The sequence below is a fragment of the Lycium barbarum genome, chromosome 5, assembly GCF_019175385.1.
Source record: "Lycium barbarum isolate Lr01 chromosome 5, ASM1917538v2, whole genome shotgun sequence".
NCBI classification, from domain to species: domain Eukaryota; kingdom Viridiplantae; phylum Streptophyta; class Magnoliopsida; order Solanales; family Solanaceae; genus Lycium; species Lycium barbarum.
Window position 1 is genome coordinate 142,457,509 of NC_083341.1, and position 20,447 is coordinate 142,477,955.

The 20,447-nt window shown below is 34.0% G+C and overlaps 2 protein-coding genes and 2 pseudogenes across 2 annotated transcripts; 1 reads left to right on the plus strand and 3 right to left on the minus strand.

Moving 5' to 3' along the window:
* Positions 1-500: 500 nt before the first annotated feature.
* Positions 501-999, minus strand: LOC132642869 (dehydration-responsive element-binding protein 1D-like; annotated as a pseudogene).
* Positions 537-2,157, plus strand: LOC132642868 (dehydration-responsive element-binding protein 1B-like; annotated as a pseudogene).
* A 5,497-nt stretch (positions 2,158-7,654) lies between these two features.
* Positions 7,655-11,403, minus strand: LOC132642019 (dehydration-responsive element-binding protein 1A-like). The gene has a single exon (XM_060359240.1). The coding sequence runs from the start codon at positions 9,220-9,222 to the stop codon at positions 8,587-8,589; it is 636 nt and encodes a 211-aa protein (XP_060215223.1). The 5' UTR covers positions 9,223-11,403; the 3' UTR covers positions 7,655-8,586.
* Positions 11,404-16,977: 5,574 nt separating this feature from the next.
* LOC132642020 (uncharacterized) lies at positions 16,978-19,183 on the minus strand. The gene has a single exon (XM_060359241.1). The coding sequence runs from the start codon at positions 17,590-17,592 to the stop codon at positions 17,056-17,058; it is 537 nt and encodes a 178-aa protein (XP_060215224.1). The 5' UTR covers positions 17,593-19,183; the 3' UTR covers positions 16,978-17,055.
* Between the last annotated feature and the right edge of the window lie 1,264 nt (positions 19,184-20,447).

Genomic DNA, 20,447 nt, shown 5'->3' on the forward strand with positions numbered 1-20,447 from the left:
TAATGCCATAAAATTTATTGTTTGTAGCTTGTTATCACATTGAAGATGTGGTTACATATCGATGTAGACTTGAACCAATATACAAATATACTAATTCACGGATGACTTTTTGTTGGCCTCATTCACGCACGAATTTCGTGCGCGAAAGGCCAAACTTTTATTTTTGCAGTTTGGTCCTTTCACGCACTAAATTAGTGCGTGAAACCTACTTATGTTTTTTTTTTTCGTGTTAGTTTGGTTCAATTTATTTTTTTATCGTACAAAAGTCGCGGATTCCTTACTAATAATAGGACAACATCTGACTAGTGTCTACAGTCTACACTTGTCTTTTTTTTGTTGGACATATGAAATATCTGAATTGTCACTAAATTATACACCTGTCTACATCCGTATAATCCAAATATTGAGTGCGAAACAAATATCTCCTAAATATCTAAGTCAAGTCGGCCTCACTTTGAGCATTCTGATTGCATATATAAACTGGTGCAAAAATGATTTAATTAGTAGGTAGAATAATTCCATAAAGACACGTCAGCTTCGGCAAGATCTTCATTTTTAAACATTGAGGCGGAGGTAGCACATCAGTCCTTGGGCCAAATTCAAAATTAATCCAAGCGCTTCCTCGTCCACATAGAACATACTGTGGCATTTCAGGGGAGTTTCTTCCCCCAAAACGCTTTCCGAGATGGAAAGCTTTGGCGGCCTTTTAAATATCCTTGCATTCGGAGGAAGTCGGGATAGGCTACTTCCAAGCAGAGTCAGCAAAGTTCAAGCAAGTAGAACAACCCCTTAATGCTATAGCCGCCAAGTCATGAGCTCTAGCCGCCATTTCTACCTTGGGAATGTACCTAGCCAAATTCTTAATTTTTTATTGGGTTCTGCGACTTCATAACCTCATTTATCAGAATTTATTTTTCTCACTCTCCTATATGCTGGATGTCGAGTTTCTCGAAAGTTTTTCCTCCCGGCTCGCTTTTTCTGGTTATTTGAAGCTAACATCACTGATGAACATTTTTCCAAGCTAATTTTCCAATAACTGAAGCTAACATCATCAATGCCGAGCTTTTACAAGGAACCCCCACTGAAAGTCGAACTCAGAAAGGTAAACTATTGATCTTACATCACATGCCTCCTGGGTCAAAATTTTACTTCATTTGAAAAGGGAAGAGGGGTGTTCCTTGTTGACACGCTGGTTTCTTACTTTCAGCTGAAAGCACATTAATGTGTTTGCTTCGAGCCTTTGACGTCCTCTCACGGAAAAAACCTTCATGTTCTTCATGACTTAGACATGACTTATGTTGCTCAGAATCCTTTAAAAATGCCGTGCACCGGTGTCGGATTCTCCAAAAAAGCATTATTTGAAGGATCTGAGACACATTTGAGGAGGTTTCTAGTAAAAGCTCAACATTGGTGACGTTAGCTTCAAATATTGAAAAATTAGCTTGGAAAAAAATTCGTCAGTTATGTTAGCTTTCAATAACCCGAAAATCCTAGCCGGGAGGATGAAGTTTTGGGAAACTAGACATCCAGTATAAAGGGAGTGAGGAAAAGAAATTCAGATAAATGAGTTTGTGAAGTTAGAGAATCCAATAAAAAATCAAGAATTTCGCTAGACACATTCTCAAAGTTGGAATGGTGGCTAGAGCTCATGGCGGCTTGTTCTACTTGCTTCAACTTTGTCGACTCTTCTTGGAGGTTGCCTATCCCTGCTTCCTCCGACTGCAGCAACTGGAAGTCTGCAAGGATATTAAAAAAGGCGGCCATCAAAGCTTTCCGACGTCCACTAGAGCACTACTACTTGGAAAGCGTTTCTGGGGGTACCGCAGAAATGCCAGAGAGTATATTCTATCTATGTGGACGAGGAATTGCTCTACGACATGCCGGGATTACTTGCGAATTTGGCTCAAGGACTGATGCTACCGCCGCCGCCTCAACGTTTAGAAATCAAAGATCATGCCGAAGTTGATGCTGAAATGCCTTTATGGAATTACTCTTATCTTAAAATTTTGATTAATTATATTATTACTTCCTCCCTCTTAAATTATCTATCGTGTTTCTCTTTTACAAACCCCTTAAGAAATGTTAATTAGGAGGGACTTTTAACTATTTACCCTTGTTTATGTCTAAAGATATAATCGCTCTTCGTTGAGTATTTAATTTACTCTTTTTTTTGTGGTCTCCCCGTACTAAGGTGTTTTTAGTCTTCACAAACACATTAATAAGGTTAAAAATGAGAAAAAATAATTGGTTTTATCTTAAACTTTTAAAACGATAAATAATTTGAGACGGAGGGAGTACTTTTTTACGATTTATATGCGATTGTAATGCTCAAAGTGAGGCCTACTTAAATTAGGATATTTATGAGATATTTTCGTACTCAATATTTGGATTGTAAGGATGTAAACAAGTATTGTAATTTAGTGACAATGTAGATATTTAATTTCCAACCACAAAAAAACAGTGTAGTCCGATGTAATGTATTTTATTAGAAAGTGGCTCAAGCTTAATGCAAATTAATGTGGCCTAGACGTGCGGAAGAGACTATTATAGCGTGGTCATCTAATAATTTGTTGATTTGGTTTAGTCAAGTGAAAAAGATTAGTTTTGTTATTTTCAAGCCATTGTATAGTTGAATGAAAGAAGTGAGCAAGTTGATTTAGGAGCTATTTCATCTATCACAAACTGTTCAATATATTCTAGAATGTATTCTCTTGCCATTTTGATATTAAAAAAAACTAATAAAATTTCTAACTTGTTTTGTAGTAGCTTTTTGAGCATCTAATTTTAATGTTTTGACACCATCTAAGCGAAGATTATGCAAGCAGCTGAAGTTAAAATTATTGCCCAGTGCAACACGTACCGGTAGAGGTGGAGCCAGAATTTAATTAAACCTTATGGGTTTAAGAATTTTAGTCCTTTAAACCTTATGGGTTTAATTTAATATAAATACAGAGTTTAATCGAAGCTATTGAAATCATCCGAATCCGTGACCGAAACACTAGCTCCGCCCAGGGCAACGATGTCCATTCTCATCAATGTAACCATGCAACTAGTTCGTCAAAGTGCAGCGTGTGTCCTAACATTGTCGCTATTGGTGTTACAATCAAAGAATATTTTGCTGACGGGACTGTAGTAGATACTGCCTGACGTTGTAAGGACCTCGTTAAAAGTATGATTGGCCTTAGCCTATAATCTATATTGTTGGGAAAGTGCCAAGCCAAATTCTTGGTTTCTTAATGGGTTTTTTGACTTCACAAACCCATTTGTATGAATTTCTTTTCCTCATTCTTCCGTATATTGGATGTTGAATTTCTTTAAAACTTCTTGCTCGCTTTTTGGAGTTATTTTAAGCTAACATCAATATTGAGTAAGGTTATGTGGGGCTGCTGCTTAGTATCAGGCTCAGTAAGTGGGTCCGAATAAAAATATCCATTCTTGGACTAGATCTGCTGGTTGAGAGAGTAAAAAAGTAGCGTCGATGTGTTTGCCTTTTGGTTTAATGTGATAAGTGGTTCTCTATAATTATAGACTATATTATAGTGGAAGTGAAGCTATATTTGAAGCCAAAAAGTTTGACGCCTAAAAAACATTGACTTTGAGGTTGAAAAGGAGACAAGCTGGATTTTAAAAGGGGCCTTCAAAATATCGTAAGCCAAGCTCTTCTGGGACAAGGGGCCTTCAAAATATTCCAAAACAGAAACGTACATTATTAGATCGTGTCACTTCTATTTCTTCTGTTTCTACTCTGTACTAGAGGAGGTTTGTCAGGGCCTAGCACGAGCCCAATAATTCGGAAAGTTATATTTTTTTCTTATCTAATTTCTCACCGATGTTTGGTATTCATTTCGAGGCCTGATTAATTAAACTCATGTCAGAAAGTAAAGGCGGAGCCAGAATTTTTTAATTTATGAGTTCTGAATGATAACTATTTATGTACTGAGTCCTGAATAAGATTATTTATTCATATAAAATGAATTTTCAATACAACTATAGAGTCTGTGTCTAAGATATTGGGTTATGTTATTGTGTCTAAGATATTTGGTTATGTTGAACCTATAAACGCAATGCTAAATCCGCCTCTGTTAGAAAGTCCTACTTTGGTAATAAGAAGCTTCCTACTAAAGGCGATTTCATATTCAAGGCTCGACCTCGAAACTTCTGATTTTAAAAGTATAATGAGTTTATGTTTTAAGAACCTAAAGGTTGAACACATCAAATATGAATCCTGCATCCACCTCTTTGTAATAGTATTGCATCAATCCTCTTCAAATTCTGGATACGCCTTTGGTCACAACAAATCTGAGTAGTCATTAAAGGCACCGACTTATACTGCAATAATATATATGTTATTTTCCTGTCTATAAATCCAACCATGCCTATTTTTATAACATGAAAAAACAAGGACAAAAATGCATCACAGTCTACATTTCTTGGTTGTACATCTGGCTGATGGGGTGTGGGTGGCGGTTCTCCATATATTTGTAGACTATAGTGGAAGTGAAGTATTATTTGAAGCTAAAAATTTTGATGACTCAAAAAAATGAAAATGGAATTTGAGGTTGAAAAGAAAACACGCTGAATTTTGAAAGGGACCTTCAAAGTATCCTAAGCCAAGCCCAGGTGTTTTATGGGACAAGTGAATTCTGCTGATGACGTGTCTTAGATTCAAAATATCCCAAGACAGAGGGAACTTCCAAGTCTTTAATTGTGTGAATTTTGACGTAACTTGTGAATCTTTCTAGTTTGGACTACGTACTTAGGCTACTTATCAATCTTTGACATTAATTATTAAATGATGGGAAAAGGTGTAAATATATCTTTCAACTTTGTGATTTAAAATAAATATACTTTTTATTATAAAAGTAGTGTAAATATACCCCTATTGTTACAAATTAGTGCAAATATACCTTTTTTGCTGACGGAATTATTTTTTAATTAAAAAAATATCACGTGGCTTAAAAAGAGAGTCTACCTATTTTTTTTTTAAGTAGACATATTTTTCTAAAGTAACATGATAATTTTTTTTCCTGGTGGGTCGGTCTGATTCGTTTAAAAAAATGGGTGGGCTTATTGTTTTTTAGAGCCATGAAGATATTTTTTTAAACCAACCAGACCCCACCCACCAGGAAAAAAAATACCATGGGGTGTTAGAAAAATATGTCTGCTAAAAAAAATGAGTAGATTTTTTTTAAAGCCACATGATTTTTTTTTAATTAAAAGATAAGCTAAATGATTTTAAAAAAAAAATCGTTAGCGAAAAGGGTATATTTGCACTATTTGTGAAGGGAATGCGTATATTTGCACCATTTTGTAACGGTAAGGGTATACATACACCATTTTTTAAACAGGGATATATCTACTCTAAATCGCAAAGTTGAGGGTATATTTGCACCTTTGCCCTTAAATGATAAATAACTATAATTAAATCGTGTTACGTCTACTTTTGCTATTCTACTGCTTCCTCCGTCTCAAATGATCTGTCATTTTTTTTTACATGCCCCTTCAGAAATATTAATTAGGAGTGATTTTGACTAACTTTACCCTTATTTATGTCTAAGTTATAATCTTTTCATTAAATATATACTCTATTTATGTGTCATCTCCATTAATGACAAAATTCTACTAAGGGTAAAATGAGAAAAGAATAACTAATTGTGCCTTGAACTTCTAAAATGACAAATTGAGATAACTATTTTTAGTAACTGCGACAAATAATTTGAGACGGGGAGTATATACTAGTGTATTGGGCAAATGATGGATTTGACACGTGGGCGACTTGGAAAGTGACAAGTGGAAATTCAAGTCTAATCAGATCCAGGTCAGCAAAGACGACTTTGATCAAGGACCAAAATAGCGCCCAGGAGGTTGGTATGCCGGTAACAGGCGGTGTTGCTCTGAGTCAAGTGACTGGTAGGTCATCAGGGACCGGACATGATAAGCTTCACAGATCAACCGGTTCTGAGAAATTCAAGATTCACTACGACGGCTACATATCCATATACGTAACAGGCGCAAATGTGCAAATATAGTGATCATTATTAATATTTGAGAAACGTTACCTAGCGATAATCTATAAGAACACCTGCTTTCCTTCACTTGTACCCATCTTATTCTCATCATTGCTAGTGATAAGCATTCGAATTGTAACAAGCAAGTTTCTCTAGTGAAGTTGTATGGCAGTTCGACTAGAGACACTTGAATAAGAACATTCTTACTCTTTTGCTTTATTGCTCTTTAATTCACTGTCCTTTACTTATTTTTTCATATTCATAGACAAGTATCAAGAAGTTAATAATGATCATTACAATCTATTTTCCCTTGACCCTAAATACAAATTAAGCATTACAATGTATTTTCCCTTGACCCTAAATACAAATTAAGTTTGTAAATCTTAGTTTCAGATTTTAGGTAGTTTGGCATCTAGCGTTGGGCTAGGAAAGCTGTGTTATTGTTTTGATATGTTGTTAACTCTTTGCTAGCTTGCTTCTGTTTGTTTCCCAAGAGAAAACCATATCATGTCTGGAGATCAGCGTAATAACCAGCTTGTTGGTGACCAAAGTGACGGGACGTTGGCAGGACAACATAGTTATCAAATCGTTAACCCAGATATATACCACCAGGTTTTGAAACACTGTAGGATGCTGGTGACCAAAGTCAGCGAAACGAGAAAGATCAGACGCTATCGCATGAGAGTGACCAGACTCAGCGAAATAGTGGAAAACATAACCCAAGAAACGATAGCACGATAACTGGGGTAACCCGGGCAGAGGCAAGCAGGATTACCCTGAGTCATCTCAAGGCCGAAGAAAGGAGCCATCTCGCATTGAAAAAGCCATAATGGCTTTCAGGGGCGGATCTACCTCTTATGAGGTAGGAGTGCCACGCCACCAGCACGGTTCGGCAAAAATTCCGAGTATTTATGTAGATACCTGTGAAAAAACGTATAAATACTTTAAATGGCACTCTCACTAAACAAAGCACTTCTGGTGCCACTGGTTCGTGCAGCCCGCTAAAAGTACTCCTATGTTTGATTATCCAAGTTCGAATCCGGCTGGAAGCAGCCTCACCTTGTTTCTCCTTGCCCTTCCTTTTCTTTTCTTCTTTTTCTTCTCCATTATATTGCTAAAATAATTCTTTCTCAAACTCCTTCTGCATCATCATCTTTTCTTTTTTAATTTATTTACATCAACCATTATTTTGTTTCTTCAATTAAATCTTACTTCGTAAGAAAACTTCTTTTGATAAGTAATTTGAATTTATTTTATTTAATATATAGTCTTTTCTAGTTTTGATGACGCGACATTGATATATATTGGAATATAATTTGAGCAGTTATTTTTTTACTTTTGATAGATCAAAATGGTTTATTTAGTAGACATTTTGGTTGATTCTAATATATTGATAACTGGAAACTCTTGTTTTCCTAATACTTGTCATAAAAATTGACAAGTAAGACGGAAAAACTAACTCAAAAATATTGAAGTAAATTAATCTAGCCAAACAAAAAATCTGTAGAAATTAAGGTACATTTTAGCAATTTATCTAATATTATGCGCTCTTTCAAGAGCTATTGGTTTTTGCGTTTTTGTTTTGTACTTTTATTTTAGAATAGAATTTAAATGTTTAAATCAAGTATAAAAAGAAAAGCTAAACAAAACAAAACTTATTTGTCTATTTATGAATAGAAGACCTAATACACCTAATCGAATTAACCCAAAATTAACTGATCCGATCCATCCTTCCTATTCGGTCTTTGTGACTAGTAGTAGGTATTCTCCAGACCCCGCGCATAGCAGGAGCTTAATGCATTGGACTGTTCTTTTTCTTAGTAGGTATTGCATATATAAAATAGTGACACCCGCAATGTTCAAATCCTAAATCCGCCTCTGATGGCTTTGGTGTCACAACGTACAAAGCATATTGGCATCGCAACAAAGTGCATTCATGACCCGGTTTGAACAAGCAATTGAGGTTATAACCAATAGGTTGTTTCTCATGATGAAAAAAGCTTTTATCTTATGCTTCTTCAGAAGTTGTCCAGTTCTAAACAAGACAGGAAAACCTTTAGGCTTCTTCAGAAAAGGAGCATCAAATGTTTACTTGGAAAACACGTTATACACGTATGATCCAAGTAAACATCCAAACATCCTATCTAGCATACCCCAACACTGGGACGCCAACACCACCCGTAGCGGCCACAACTGTTTGTACGCCGGGCGCGGAGCCTACAATCTGTGGCACCGGGGGATCGGACTCTCGGACACTTCGAGAGTCGGCGTCGTTCAAGACATCGTCTTGTCCACACGATCTAGGCCACATTAATCTGCATTAAGCTGGAACCACTTTCTAATAATAGGACAACATAGGATATATGTTTTTCTTGTGGTTGGAAATATCTACAATGACTAAATTACATTGTTGTTGTACTAAATTACAATACCTGTTTACATTAGTACCATCCAATTATTGAGTACAAAACTTGGAATATCTCCTAAAAAATACCCGAATTTAAGTAGGCTCACTTTGAGCATTCCGATTGCATGTAAACTTTCAAACAAGTAGTTATAATCAACCAGAACCAATTATTTAGATAGAATAACTCCATAAGGACGTGTCAGCATCCGCTTCGGCACGATCTTCGATTTCTAAATATTGAGGTGGAGGTAGCATCAGTCCTTGGGCTAAATTCGCAAGTAATCCCGGCATGTCAAAGACCGCTTCCTCATCCACAAAGAACATACTCTGTGGCATTTCAGGAGTAAAAATGTATTCTCCTAAAACTCTTTCTGACTTTAGTGGCAGTCGAAAAGATTCGGCGGCCTCAGTGGCCGCTTTCTGAATATCCTTGGTGCAGGAGGAAGCCGGGATAGGCAACCTCCAAGTAGAGTCAGCAAAGTTCAAGCAAGCAGAACGACCTCTCAAGGCTATGGCCGCCACGTCATGAGCTCTAGCTGCCATTTCTACTGTTGGGAAAGTGCCTAGCCAAATCCTTGATTTTTTATTCGGTTCTCTGACTTCACAAACCCATTTATCTGACTTTCTTCTTCTCACTCCCCTGTATACTGGATGTCGAGTTTCCTGAAACTTCTTCCTCCCGGTCTTCTTTTTCGGGTTATTCGAAGCTAACATCACTGGTGAGTATTCAGTATAAAGATCAGGGGCGCTGCTGCTAGTATCAGACTCGGTACGTGGGTCCGAAAAATAGCTTCCCAAAATATCCATTTTTGGTCACTGTTGGTTGAGAGAATAAAAAAGTAGTGTTGGATGGCTCTTCAGGTAGAGGTTTTTGCTTTTTTGGTTCAATGGTAGGTGGATTCTATATATTTATAGTGGAAGTCAAGCATTGAAAGCTAAAAATATCTTAGCCTTAAGTGTGTCTCTAACTCGAGTGGATATCTGGAAAATAATATCTCATCTTATAGTATTTGGACTGCATAGTCTACGTACTTATCAATCTTTGACAGTAGTATATGATAAAATAATAATAAATATAATTAAATCGGGTTGCAAAATATCTTAGCCTTAAGTGTATCTCTAACTCATGTGGATTTCGGGAAAATAATATCTCATCTTATAGTATTTGGACAGCTTAGGCTACGTACTTATCAATCTTTGACAGTAGTATATGATAAAATAATAATAAATATAATTAAATCGTGTTGCATTTATTCTTTCTACTATTTCTACTATATACTAGGTGATCATAAGTATATCTACTAGAAATAATTCTAATGTAAAAAAGATATACTCTCTCCATCCCAAAAAGATTGTTTTCATTTCATTTTTAGTTTGTTCCTAAAAGATTGATACCTTTCTATATTTAGAAACAATTTAACTTTATGAGATAATTTATAGTCACACAAAAATGTAAAATTTGTTTTGGACCACACATTTTAAAAGTCTTATTTTATTTCTTAAATTTTGTGTCAAGTCAAATTAAGATTATTTTTTTGGGGAGAGAGTATAAATGGATTACAGATAATAAGGAAGAAGGGGCCCATCTATTTTGACTTTTGTAAAGTATCTTTGTTCAACTTGATGTAAACCAAACTAATCACAACAAAGTACTCCATAGGTGTTTCTCTATTTATTTGATACATCAACTATATAAAAGTTTTTAGGAAAAAGAATTGACCATAGTAAAAGATGAATGATTTGATAATTGTTTTTTATAAATGATTTGGTAATTGGAAAAAAGATCTATTGGAATAAGTTGTTAGTGTATAACTTTTAGTGCACTAAACTTAAAAGGCAGAAATCAATTGCTATCATATAATATAATTTTAGTATATGATTTAGAAGAATTAAATTCAAAGAATTTTTATATGTTTGCTTGTAGAAGGTCATGACAATATTTACTGGGATAAAAGAATTAATTTTAGAAGCTTTGAGTAATGCAAGTACATTCTCTTTCTCTTACTACTATCTCTATCCAAATTTTAGTGTTTTTTTGTTTTTAGTCTGTCTTGAGAAGAGTGTCTCTTTTTTGTGTTTAGTAAGTTGACATTCAAACATTTTACATGACAAGTTTACAAATTTTTAATTTAGGACAAAAGATTTAAAAGTCTATTGTTATTCGTTAAAACTTGTGCCTAGTCAAACTAAGCTACTTAATTGGGACGGAGAGTATACAAGAAGCAACAATTTAGGTGCTTCAGCCATCTGTTTCATGATCATTTGTACTCAAGGGTGTTTTGGTAGTTGTATCATAATAAATCAATTCTATTAGTTGTAATAGCATTTGACTATAATTTCAATAAAAACTTTCAGGTGCCTTGACCAGTTTGTCCTTTGCTTACATCATTTGTCATCACTCATCAACACATCTCACACCATTAATTTCCTAGATTTCCCACGTGGACCCTTCCCTACGGCTCTTTACAATTTCTTTTTTTATATGCATTTGCACATTTGTATATCAACATTTTAACTTTCTTTTAATGGTTTTTATAATTAGTACTCGCTCCATTTCAAAATAAATGAATTGTTGAGATTTTGTTTTTGGCCAAAATAAGTGAATTGGTCAGAGTCTAAAAGTTTTTTTTTTTTTTAAATTACCCTTCTTTTCAATAGTTTTTGGTATCCCAACACTCACTATTTCATCTTTAATAAAAGTTTGGGGAAAAACATATGGTAATTAAGCCAAATGACCATTTCATAGTGCTAGTATTAATTAATTTCGAAGGAGCTTACCACATCCCAATATTCAATTATATTGGAATGGAGGGAATATTAGCATAGTGAATTAACAGAATATGAGAATTATTTTATTGCTATTTTGGGACAATATGAAAATAGAATTTACCAATTTAACCCTGAATCTTCACAAAATTACTAAAAGAAGTTTTTCGAATAAATAAAAAATTTAAGTTAACCTTCATACATTTTTTTTTTTGGTTGAGAAAACAGTATTTTATACTCCCTCCGAATAAAAAAAAATATTCATTTAGCCTTTTTTTTAACCAAAAAGAATGTTCATTTATCAAATCAAAAAAGAATTAACCTTATCTTTCAAGATTTTCCCTATTAAGTGTCATTTTGTTGGATGGGGTAATTATGAATACAATAAAGAAGAATGAGATATTATTTGATGCTTAAACGAGTTTGTCATTTTGTTGGATGGGGTAATTATGGGATAATTATGAATACAATAAAGAAGAATGAGATATTATTTGATGCTTAAACGAGTTTGTCATTTTGTTGGATGGGGTAATTAGAAGTAATTATGAATAAAATAAAGAAGAATGAGATATTATTTGATGCTTTGTTGGATGGGGTAATTATGAATACAATAAAGAAGAATGAGATATTATTTGAGGCTTAAACGAGTTTGTCATTTTGTTGGATGGGGTAATTATGAATACAATAAAGAAGAATGAGATATTATTTGACGCTTAAACGAGTTTGTCATTTTGTTGGATGGGGTTGATAAGTTACTAGAAGAAGTTTATCAGCCACAATCATAAAGTTATATGGCCCACTGAGAGACTGTATGGTTCCAAATAGAACACGTGTAACCTAGAACCAAGAGGTGGGACACAAATGAAATTATGCCAAAAGAAATTAATTATATTATCTAATCAATTACACAAAGAAGATGCTGAATGTCCTTTTTAAGGAAATCAAATTTTCAACACGACCCTTGGTTGTCCTGCTTGTCGCTCGTAAAAATCCCACGGGGCATCTTATGGTTGCCCCATTTAAATCGTACCTAATTTTTAAAAAACAATATCTACCTGATATTTAGTATTAAGTAGTTTCAGATAAAAGTGTCGTCATCTTCTTCTTAATTGTTGTATAATACTCCTCTATTTCAATTTATTTTATTTGAACCTATATTCTTTTTAGTCCGTGCCAAAATAAATGATTTCTTTTCTAATTTAGAAACAAATTCACTTTATGAATAATTTACAGCCACACAAATTTTCCAAACTTATTTTAAACCACAAGATTTAAAAATTTCCCCTCTTTCTTAAATGTCGTGCCCAGTCAAATGAGTTCATATAAATTGAAACGAAGGGAGTAGTATTTTTTGAATTTATAGCAATTGAAATATAATAATTGTTTTAATTTCAAATATGAAAAGTGAGTTTAAATCAAATCAGTCGAGAATACAATGACAAATCACCATTATTGCAAAATGAGTTTGTTAGATTTGCTGTTATTTTGGCAAACTGATGATTAAAATTTATTCTTTGTGATATTTGAAACTTATGTTTTAAATTTGAGATCATTTAGGTATTGAATCGTGTGTTCGATTCTTGAAATTCAAAGAATGTTTTTGGGCCAAAAAAAAAATTCAACCTCACTTCAAATACACATGAATAAAGTTTTAACCAATTTTTACATGCAATTCAGTCATATATGAGTGAAGTACGCATACATGAAAAAATTAACAGGTGTCAAATGGGACTGTTAGGTTTTGCTATTGTTTTGATAAATTGATGATTGAGTTTTACTTTTTATGAGATCTAGAACATGAGTTTCAAATTTGAGCATATTTGCAGTAGATTTTGGTGTTGAATCATGTGTTGGATTGTTGAAATTCAAAGAGAACTTACAGGAATAATTACATTATTGTAGCTTCTTACCATTTGATGTATTTCAGTGTATTTGAATATATTGTTCGGTTGTATCCAATCTTATCTGATGTCACGTGTATTTGAGCTGTCGTGAAGTTGAGTTCGAACCTGGGTGGGCAGGGGCAGAGCCCACGCCCAATAATCACTCCAGCCACTACCGCTTGATGTATTTTGATATAGCTATGAATGATAATTTACAAAATCACTGTAGCTACTAAATATAAATAAATTAAAAGGTAGTTATTATCAATAATTATCTCTTAGAGATAGCTATGCCAAGTAATTATTCCTTCTTCTTTTTTTGGGCCAAAAACACTTCAGATACACATGACTGAAGTTTTAGCCAATTTGTATATGTACTACAATCAATAATGCCTGAAGTTAGCCTTGGCAAGCCAGGTAAAACTTCTATAAATATGTTTGAAATTTGGCTTGTCAAGTCCACAACTTCAGTCAAAATATCCGAAGTTGGCCTTAGGAAGCCATACCGAACTTCACGCAAAAATATCCAATGTTTAGCTTTCACAAGGCCATGCACTTCCGACCAAAATGTCTAAAGTCAGACGCAAGTTTTCTACTTCACTCGCATACGTATGAAGTTGTTCCCAAAGTGGATAAACTTGCAATTTTTTTAAAAAAGCGGACACAAGTGAAATGACAAATCCAAAAGCAGATATTTATGCACTCCCGCCTTTCCACTCTTCTATGTACATACTAGATAGTCCGTACCCGTACACTGTCGGATCTTGAGAAAGTAATTTCATACTTGTTTTAACTATTTAGTGGGATTACCAAAAATAATAGGGGAAGCATTACCATCAAGATGACTATATATATATATATATATATATATATATATATATATATATATATTCATTTGCGGAACAAGGTTGTACTTGCTTCCGTGAGAACGAAGAAGAATAAAGATATTTTTAGAATATATATAGGAAAGACGTGACAAATTTTATATAAACTAGGCCGGTAACTCAAAGTAAATCTTTATACTATTACTAGGAGCAATTTGTTTTCCTATATTGTTTAATATTATTATTATTATTTAAATTATTTTTATTACATAGGGGGTAGGGGAAGGAGAAATGGGAGAGGGATTACAATATGAGAATTCAAACCCTTACCAACAAGATAATAATTCAGGTAACCAACCAACTGAGCTACTAAGTCCCTACTGTTTTTCTATATTGTTCTTTGCCTATTTACTAAATTTTTTGCATAATTACATCAATACTACTATCCTTAAAAAGACTTGCACCTAGGCATGTACAAAAACATGCTAAGTTTCCAATCATGATCGTGTAGCTTTGGATAATCTTGTAGTTTTTCCTATCTGAATTGACCTCAAGGCTAACACCAAAGGTCAAATTTTAATGCTTTCTATTTGAAATTTCAACATATAAAAATATATTTTATATATATGAATTTGTTCGGTTCAGTTTGATATTTTTTTTTAAAATAAAAGAAAAGATTCGAATTTTCAGTATGGTTATAAATTCACATTAAAATCTAAGGCTACTTGAAAAAACCTAATGATTGGTTCGACCGGCTTTCAAGATTGTTTTGACACCCCTAAGTAATGCGATCAAGCTTTAGAGGCCTCCTAAATATTTGATTCCAACCCCTCCATCAAATCAGAAGACAATTTTGGTATATGCGAGTAACCTATAGCTAGGGAGTGAACCAAAAGAATCCATATGAGCCTTAAACCTATTTATTTTCTACAACCTCCTCATAACCAGCAAGTGTAATCCATCACACTTGAAGGAAAAAGAACGAGAAAAACTTTGAAGTTCAATATGTTTCATATGTTGAAATCTTATTGTGTGGACGAGGATACCTAATTTGTCTAGGAGAAATTCTAAGATTGTTGTTAGTAGCCGTCTAGTAGTTTATCCCTTTAAACCAACTACTGCTATTGAGTGTGCCAATCTTCATGTTGAAGATTGAAGAAAAGAGGTTATATATAAGATGTAGGTATATTCTTGTTTTTTAGAAAACTGGACCACATTCCACCATATTAAGAATGTATTTAGGTTGGTTTAACCCAACAAACTAATTTAAGAACCGATGATTAAGCGGGACATCACGGGTACGAAGATGCGAAAAATATCTCTCATATGGTGACCCATGAAGAGTTAAGCGGACATACATGCTCGGGTAACGTGTGTGACACACAATAAATCTCCAAATAAGTTCATGAATTTTACTGATTAAACATTTATGAAGAAAGAGACTAGACAAAGCAGACTCATTCAGAAGTAGACTGAACACCAACTAAATGATAATTAAAATGAGATTGAGTGTGCGAAGAAAATCGAGAAAAGCCCTAAATAGTCTATTATCTATGGGAGTAGGTCTAAAATGATCCCTTAACTATACACTTACCGATTTTAATCTTTTAACTATCCAAAAACTTATCAAATTTGATCTCCGTCTATTTTTTTATACAAACAGCGTACAAACTCTTAAACCTTCGTGAGATTAATCATTAAACAATTCCTCAGACCTATATTTCTCTCTCCCTGCTTCTTTTTCCTCAAGTTCCTCTTGTTAAAAAAAAAAAAAAGTGCATTCCGACACTGGTGTCGCTCTCAGGTCTCTAAAATTCGAAAAGACAAACTCAGGCACAAAATTGCTATAACCATTCTTCTCAAACACTACTAAAAAACTGATAAAAACCACGAAAAAAAACTGACGGAAAGACCGACAGATTCTGTTAGTTTTTTCAATAATTTTTTTAAATCTTTTTTTTTTAAGAAAACCGACGGACTGCGTCGATTATTTTTTGCACAAAAATGCGTGAAAAAATATAATTATTTGTTATATTATTTTCTAAAATAAACCGATAGAGTCTGTTGGTTTTTTATTTTTATTTTTTTTATAAAAAAATCGACAGAGACAGAGTCCATCAATTTTTTAAAGCGAAAAAACAGTATAAATTAAATCAATGTAAGTATATGAACAAAAAAATCAGTGATCTAGTGGTAAAGCCCTTTAATGCCAAGGAACATACCCGGGTTTGACTCCAAGTTCCTACATTTCATTCTTTAATTTTCAAAAAAAAAAAAAAAAAAAACCGACGTGAGACCGTCAGTTTTTTTAATTTTTTTTTAACAAAACCGACGGACTAGGTCAGTTTTAACTGACGCAGTCCGTCGGTTACGAAACGCGAGAGAGAACTTTGAGGAAAAAAGTTGAGGTTAAAGAATGAAATTGAGGGAAAAAAAGCAGGGAGAGAGAAATATAGGTCTAAGGAATGATTTAACGATTAATCTCACGAAGGTTTATGAGTTTGTAACCGACCCAATCCATCGGTTACGAAACGTGAGAGAAAACTTGAGGAAAAAAATTGAGGTTAAAGAATGAACTCGAGGAAAAAAAACAAGGAGAGAGAAATATAGATCTGAGGAATGGTTTAACGATTAATCTCACGAAGGTTTATGAGTTTGTACGCTATTTGTATAAAAAAATAGATAGAGACCAAATTTGATAAATTTTTGAATAGTTAACGGACTAAAACCGGTAAGTATATAGTTAAAGGACCATTTTAGACCTACTCCCCTAGATAAGGGACTATTTATGGCCTTTTCTCGAAGAAAATCGGACATTAAAAGTCAGAAAAAAAACCTAACATATAAAATGTAGGAATACTCTTAATGATGAGTAGACTGTTACGAATAATATCACACGCCATTTAAAATATCTTTGGATTGACTTGATCCAAAAGATCCCAATCTGAATAATTTCATGTAGTAATAGATGTCTTATGTATGTAATATATATTCCATATATCTTTTTACATATCAATACAACTACATTTTTATTCAATATTCAACAACAGGAAAAAAAAAAAAAAAAAAAAAAAAAAAGAGCAAAACCATTTAGCACACACCTCCTCAATTAACACCAAGCACCACACACATTTAAAGTAACAATACGATACAATAGATCATAACCATTACACATTACCGTTATTCTTCTCATCATCCAAGGGCAGAGATACATACTCACCGGCTCCAGCGAACTTGTCTCCAATCTCCAAGGGCATTTTTTCACCATTAAAGTCCTTACAATACATATACAAAACAACGTTCCCCACAAGATACTGATTCATCATAAGTAATCCCATCACTGAACTCTGCATAGTTTGCAATATTACCCCCAAGCTCCTCCATTCATTACCCTTAGCTGCACCTACCATGACTAAATACATTGAACCACAAACCACCATTAATCCCATCATAAGCCAGGATAAAAGCATCATTAACAAAGCTACACCTCTCTTCCCTTTTACTAAATAAGCACTTTTCCTCAGTGTTTCGAAACCATACTTTGATTCAACAACTGCTATCACATAACCTAATGACCAGTTTACCTGTAGCCATATCAGAACTGGTACGAGCATGATCAACCCGACAATAACCAAAAACAAGAAGTTATTCGAGTCCTTTTCGTCATATTTGAGTTCAAGTAATCCGAAAGATTCATTCGTCATATTTGAGTTCAAGTAATCCGAAAGATTCAAGAACTTGGACTTGAAAAATAAAGACAAGGGTGAAAACTAGAATGATTGAAATGAAAATGGTTTGCGAAACGATAAAGGTGGAGATAAGTGGGAAGAAGGAATTTCTGATAGATTTAATAGACGAAACAAGGTTTATAGGTCTATCATGGTATGCATGAACCGCGCTATATGTAATTGTGGCTACGGCACAAAGGAATAACAGGACGGTGAACAAAGTGTATACTAAGGGTGTAATAATTTCAAAGCTGGAAAGGGATATATGGGGTTGAAGTTTAGTGAAACTAGTGAAATGATAATCGGGATGAAAGAGGGCGAGGTGGAAACAAGGATATATAACCAGAGTTAGAAAGATAGGCAAAAGAAAGAGGATTGAAAGTGTATAAAAATGGTAAGAGTGAGATTCCATGATAGACCTATCAACCTTGTTTCATCTATTAAATCTATCAGAAATTCCTTCTTCCCACTTATCTCCACCTTTATCGTTTTGCAAACCATTTTTATTTCAATCATTCTTGTTTGCACCCTTGTCTTTATTTTTTCAGTCCAAGTTCTTGAATCTTTCGGATTACTTGAACTCAAATACAACGAAAAGGACTCGAATACCTTCTTGTTTTTGGTTATTGTCGGGTTGATCATGCTCGTACCAGTTCTGATATGATTGAAGGATTCTTTTGTGTGCTCTAGGAATAGTATTGATGTATTTTTCTTTGTGTGTTCTTCAAATATGAAATTTTCCACTATTTTGTATGCTGGCTAGTATTCACAGATTCGTTTTCTCTATCATCTTCGAGAGTGTAAGAATCTAAATAAAATGTGTTGTGGAGACTAGCTTTTGAATTCCACAACACATTTGAAGAAGTAATTAAAAGAAAATAGAAATGAATAAATCAATCCTGTATTAAATTCATAATAATTTTTCATAAGTTCGGATAAAATTGTTCATCAAAGTACAACTAAGTCCAGAATCGTCAAGGATCTTCATATCTTAGCTATTATTATCCAACTACACATCCAATCCTCGGTCGTTACACAACATTATAACAAAGAAAAAACTGAATTACATCTAAGTTAATTGTTCAAGGATCTTCATATCGCAGACCTATTAAGTCTATATTATCCAACTACACAACATTATAACAAAGAAAAAGATTTTGCAGCTTTAAAATGTTCTAAATTCATCAGCTTAAGCACGATGCTAACACAAACTGATCCTTCGGTAATGAATAAATAAGAAATGAACAAACCAACTCAATAAGAAAAAACAAAAAGAAAAACTGATTTTGCAGCTTTAGAATGTTCTAATTTCATCGGTTTTAGGCACAATGCCAACGAAAACCGATCCTTCAGTGACGAAAACAAAGAAATGAATAAATCAACTAAATAAGAACAAAAATCAGAGTACAACTAAGTCCAGAATCATCAAGGATCTTCATATCCTAATATCTAATTTCATACAGAGAGCAAAGTCGCAATCTGAATCATCACAAAACATGTGATCAACTTGATCTATTTCAAACAGATTCATCACCAAAATTACTCACTTCTACAGCAAATGAACAAAAGCAACACACATACAACAAACAAAATCACACATGAGCATTACCTGATATTCGCACGAGAGTGGAGAACCTCAAACTTTGAAATTGGTCAAGAAAAGCCTGATATCCGCCAAGATTCTGATTTCAAATGCATAAAAGAAATAAGCATTAGAAGAGGAACAAAAATGGCACATTTCTTAGCCTAAATTCAGCAGTGTTAAATTTGGCTAAAAATTTACGATTATACATCTCATCTATATTAAGATCAATTGTCATTCCAATTAAGATAAACAATTCGTGTAAATTATAGAGAATAAACACAAATAATCAACTAAACATGTGAATATCAAAAGCTGCAGAACCAGTTAAGATCAATAACAATGCTCAGACCTCACAAAATAATCATGCCAACCCTAGGCATGCAAAATTTGATACAAGAAATAAGCATGTTATTAAGGTGCTTTCAAGTGGTGCAGTGGTAGGCAATGAAAGACATTTTCAAGTGGCAAACCAACAGAAGAAAGAATCAGGTTAAGAGTAATGGTGGTGGGCAAATTAATAGTGCAAAGACTGCTGATACAGCAGTTGGTTCATCCGGTGTGAGAAAAGAAGTTCAAAATGCTGATCCTAACTCTAATGATGTGAAAATTACCAATAAGTTTGCAGCATTAGGGGATGGGAATGATGCTAATGTTAAGGAAGCAGGCACCTCAGATCAAGTAGTAGCAGTTCATGAAACAGTGAAGACTAATGTAGGTGACTTGGTACAAAAGCGGTTGGTGCAAGTATCTGATACTTCTGTGGTTCAAAAGAATGTAGAAAATGTTGCAGGTGTGGTAAATGTGGATGCACAACTTGCTATAACCACTGCAGGTCAGGTGGTAAATCATGTGGTTAAGAATGGATTGGAGAAGCAGGTGGTTGCAATCCCTGTGGTTCAAGAGGCTATTGCACTTGCAGAAAAGGTTGAAAAAACTTTAAATGTGTATGCTCCAGTTTTTACAACTGGAAACAAGAGGAATTCTCCTGAAAACCAATGGGTAACAGCAGCAGATAGACAAAATATGGAAGTAGTCACTACTAATCAAATTTGCTTGGAAGTTCCTTGTCTTGAGATTAACGAAGGAAGACAATTATGGGGTGATCAACATGAAGAGGACCTGGAAGATGGTGAAGTTGTAGCTAGCAAGGAAGTTGATCAGAGGTTATCTCTTGATTCACCAACTTCATCACAAGAAGTTAATAATATGTTTGCTATAAGGGAGATGGTACAAGGAAACGTTGTAC

What these genes read in the sequence shown, in the direction of transcription:
- LOC132642019 (XM_060359240.1), bottom strand. Translation starts at nt 9,222, where the DNA reads ATGGATATTTTGGGAAGCTATTTTTCGGACCCACGTACCGAGTCTGAT.
- LOC132642020 (XM_060359241.1), bottom strand. Translation starts at nt 17,592, where the DNA reads ATGACGAATGAATCTTTCGGATTACTTGAACTCAAATATGACGAAAAG.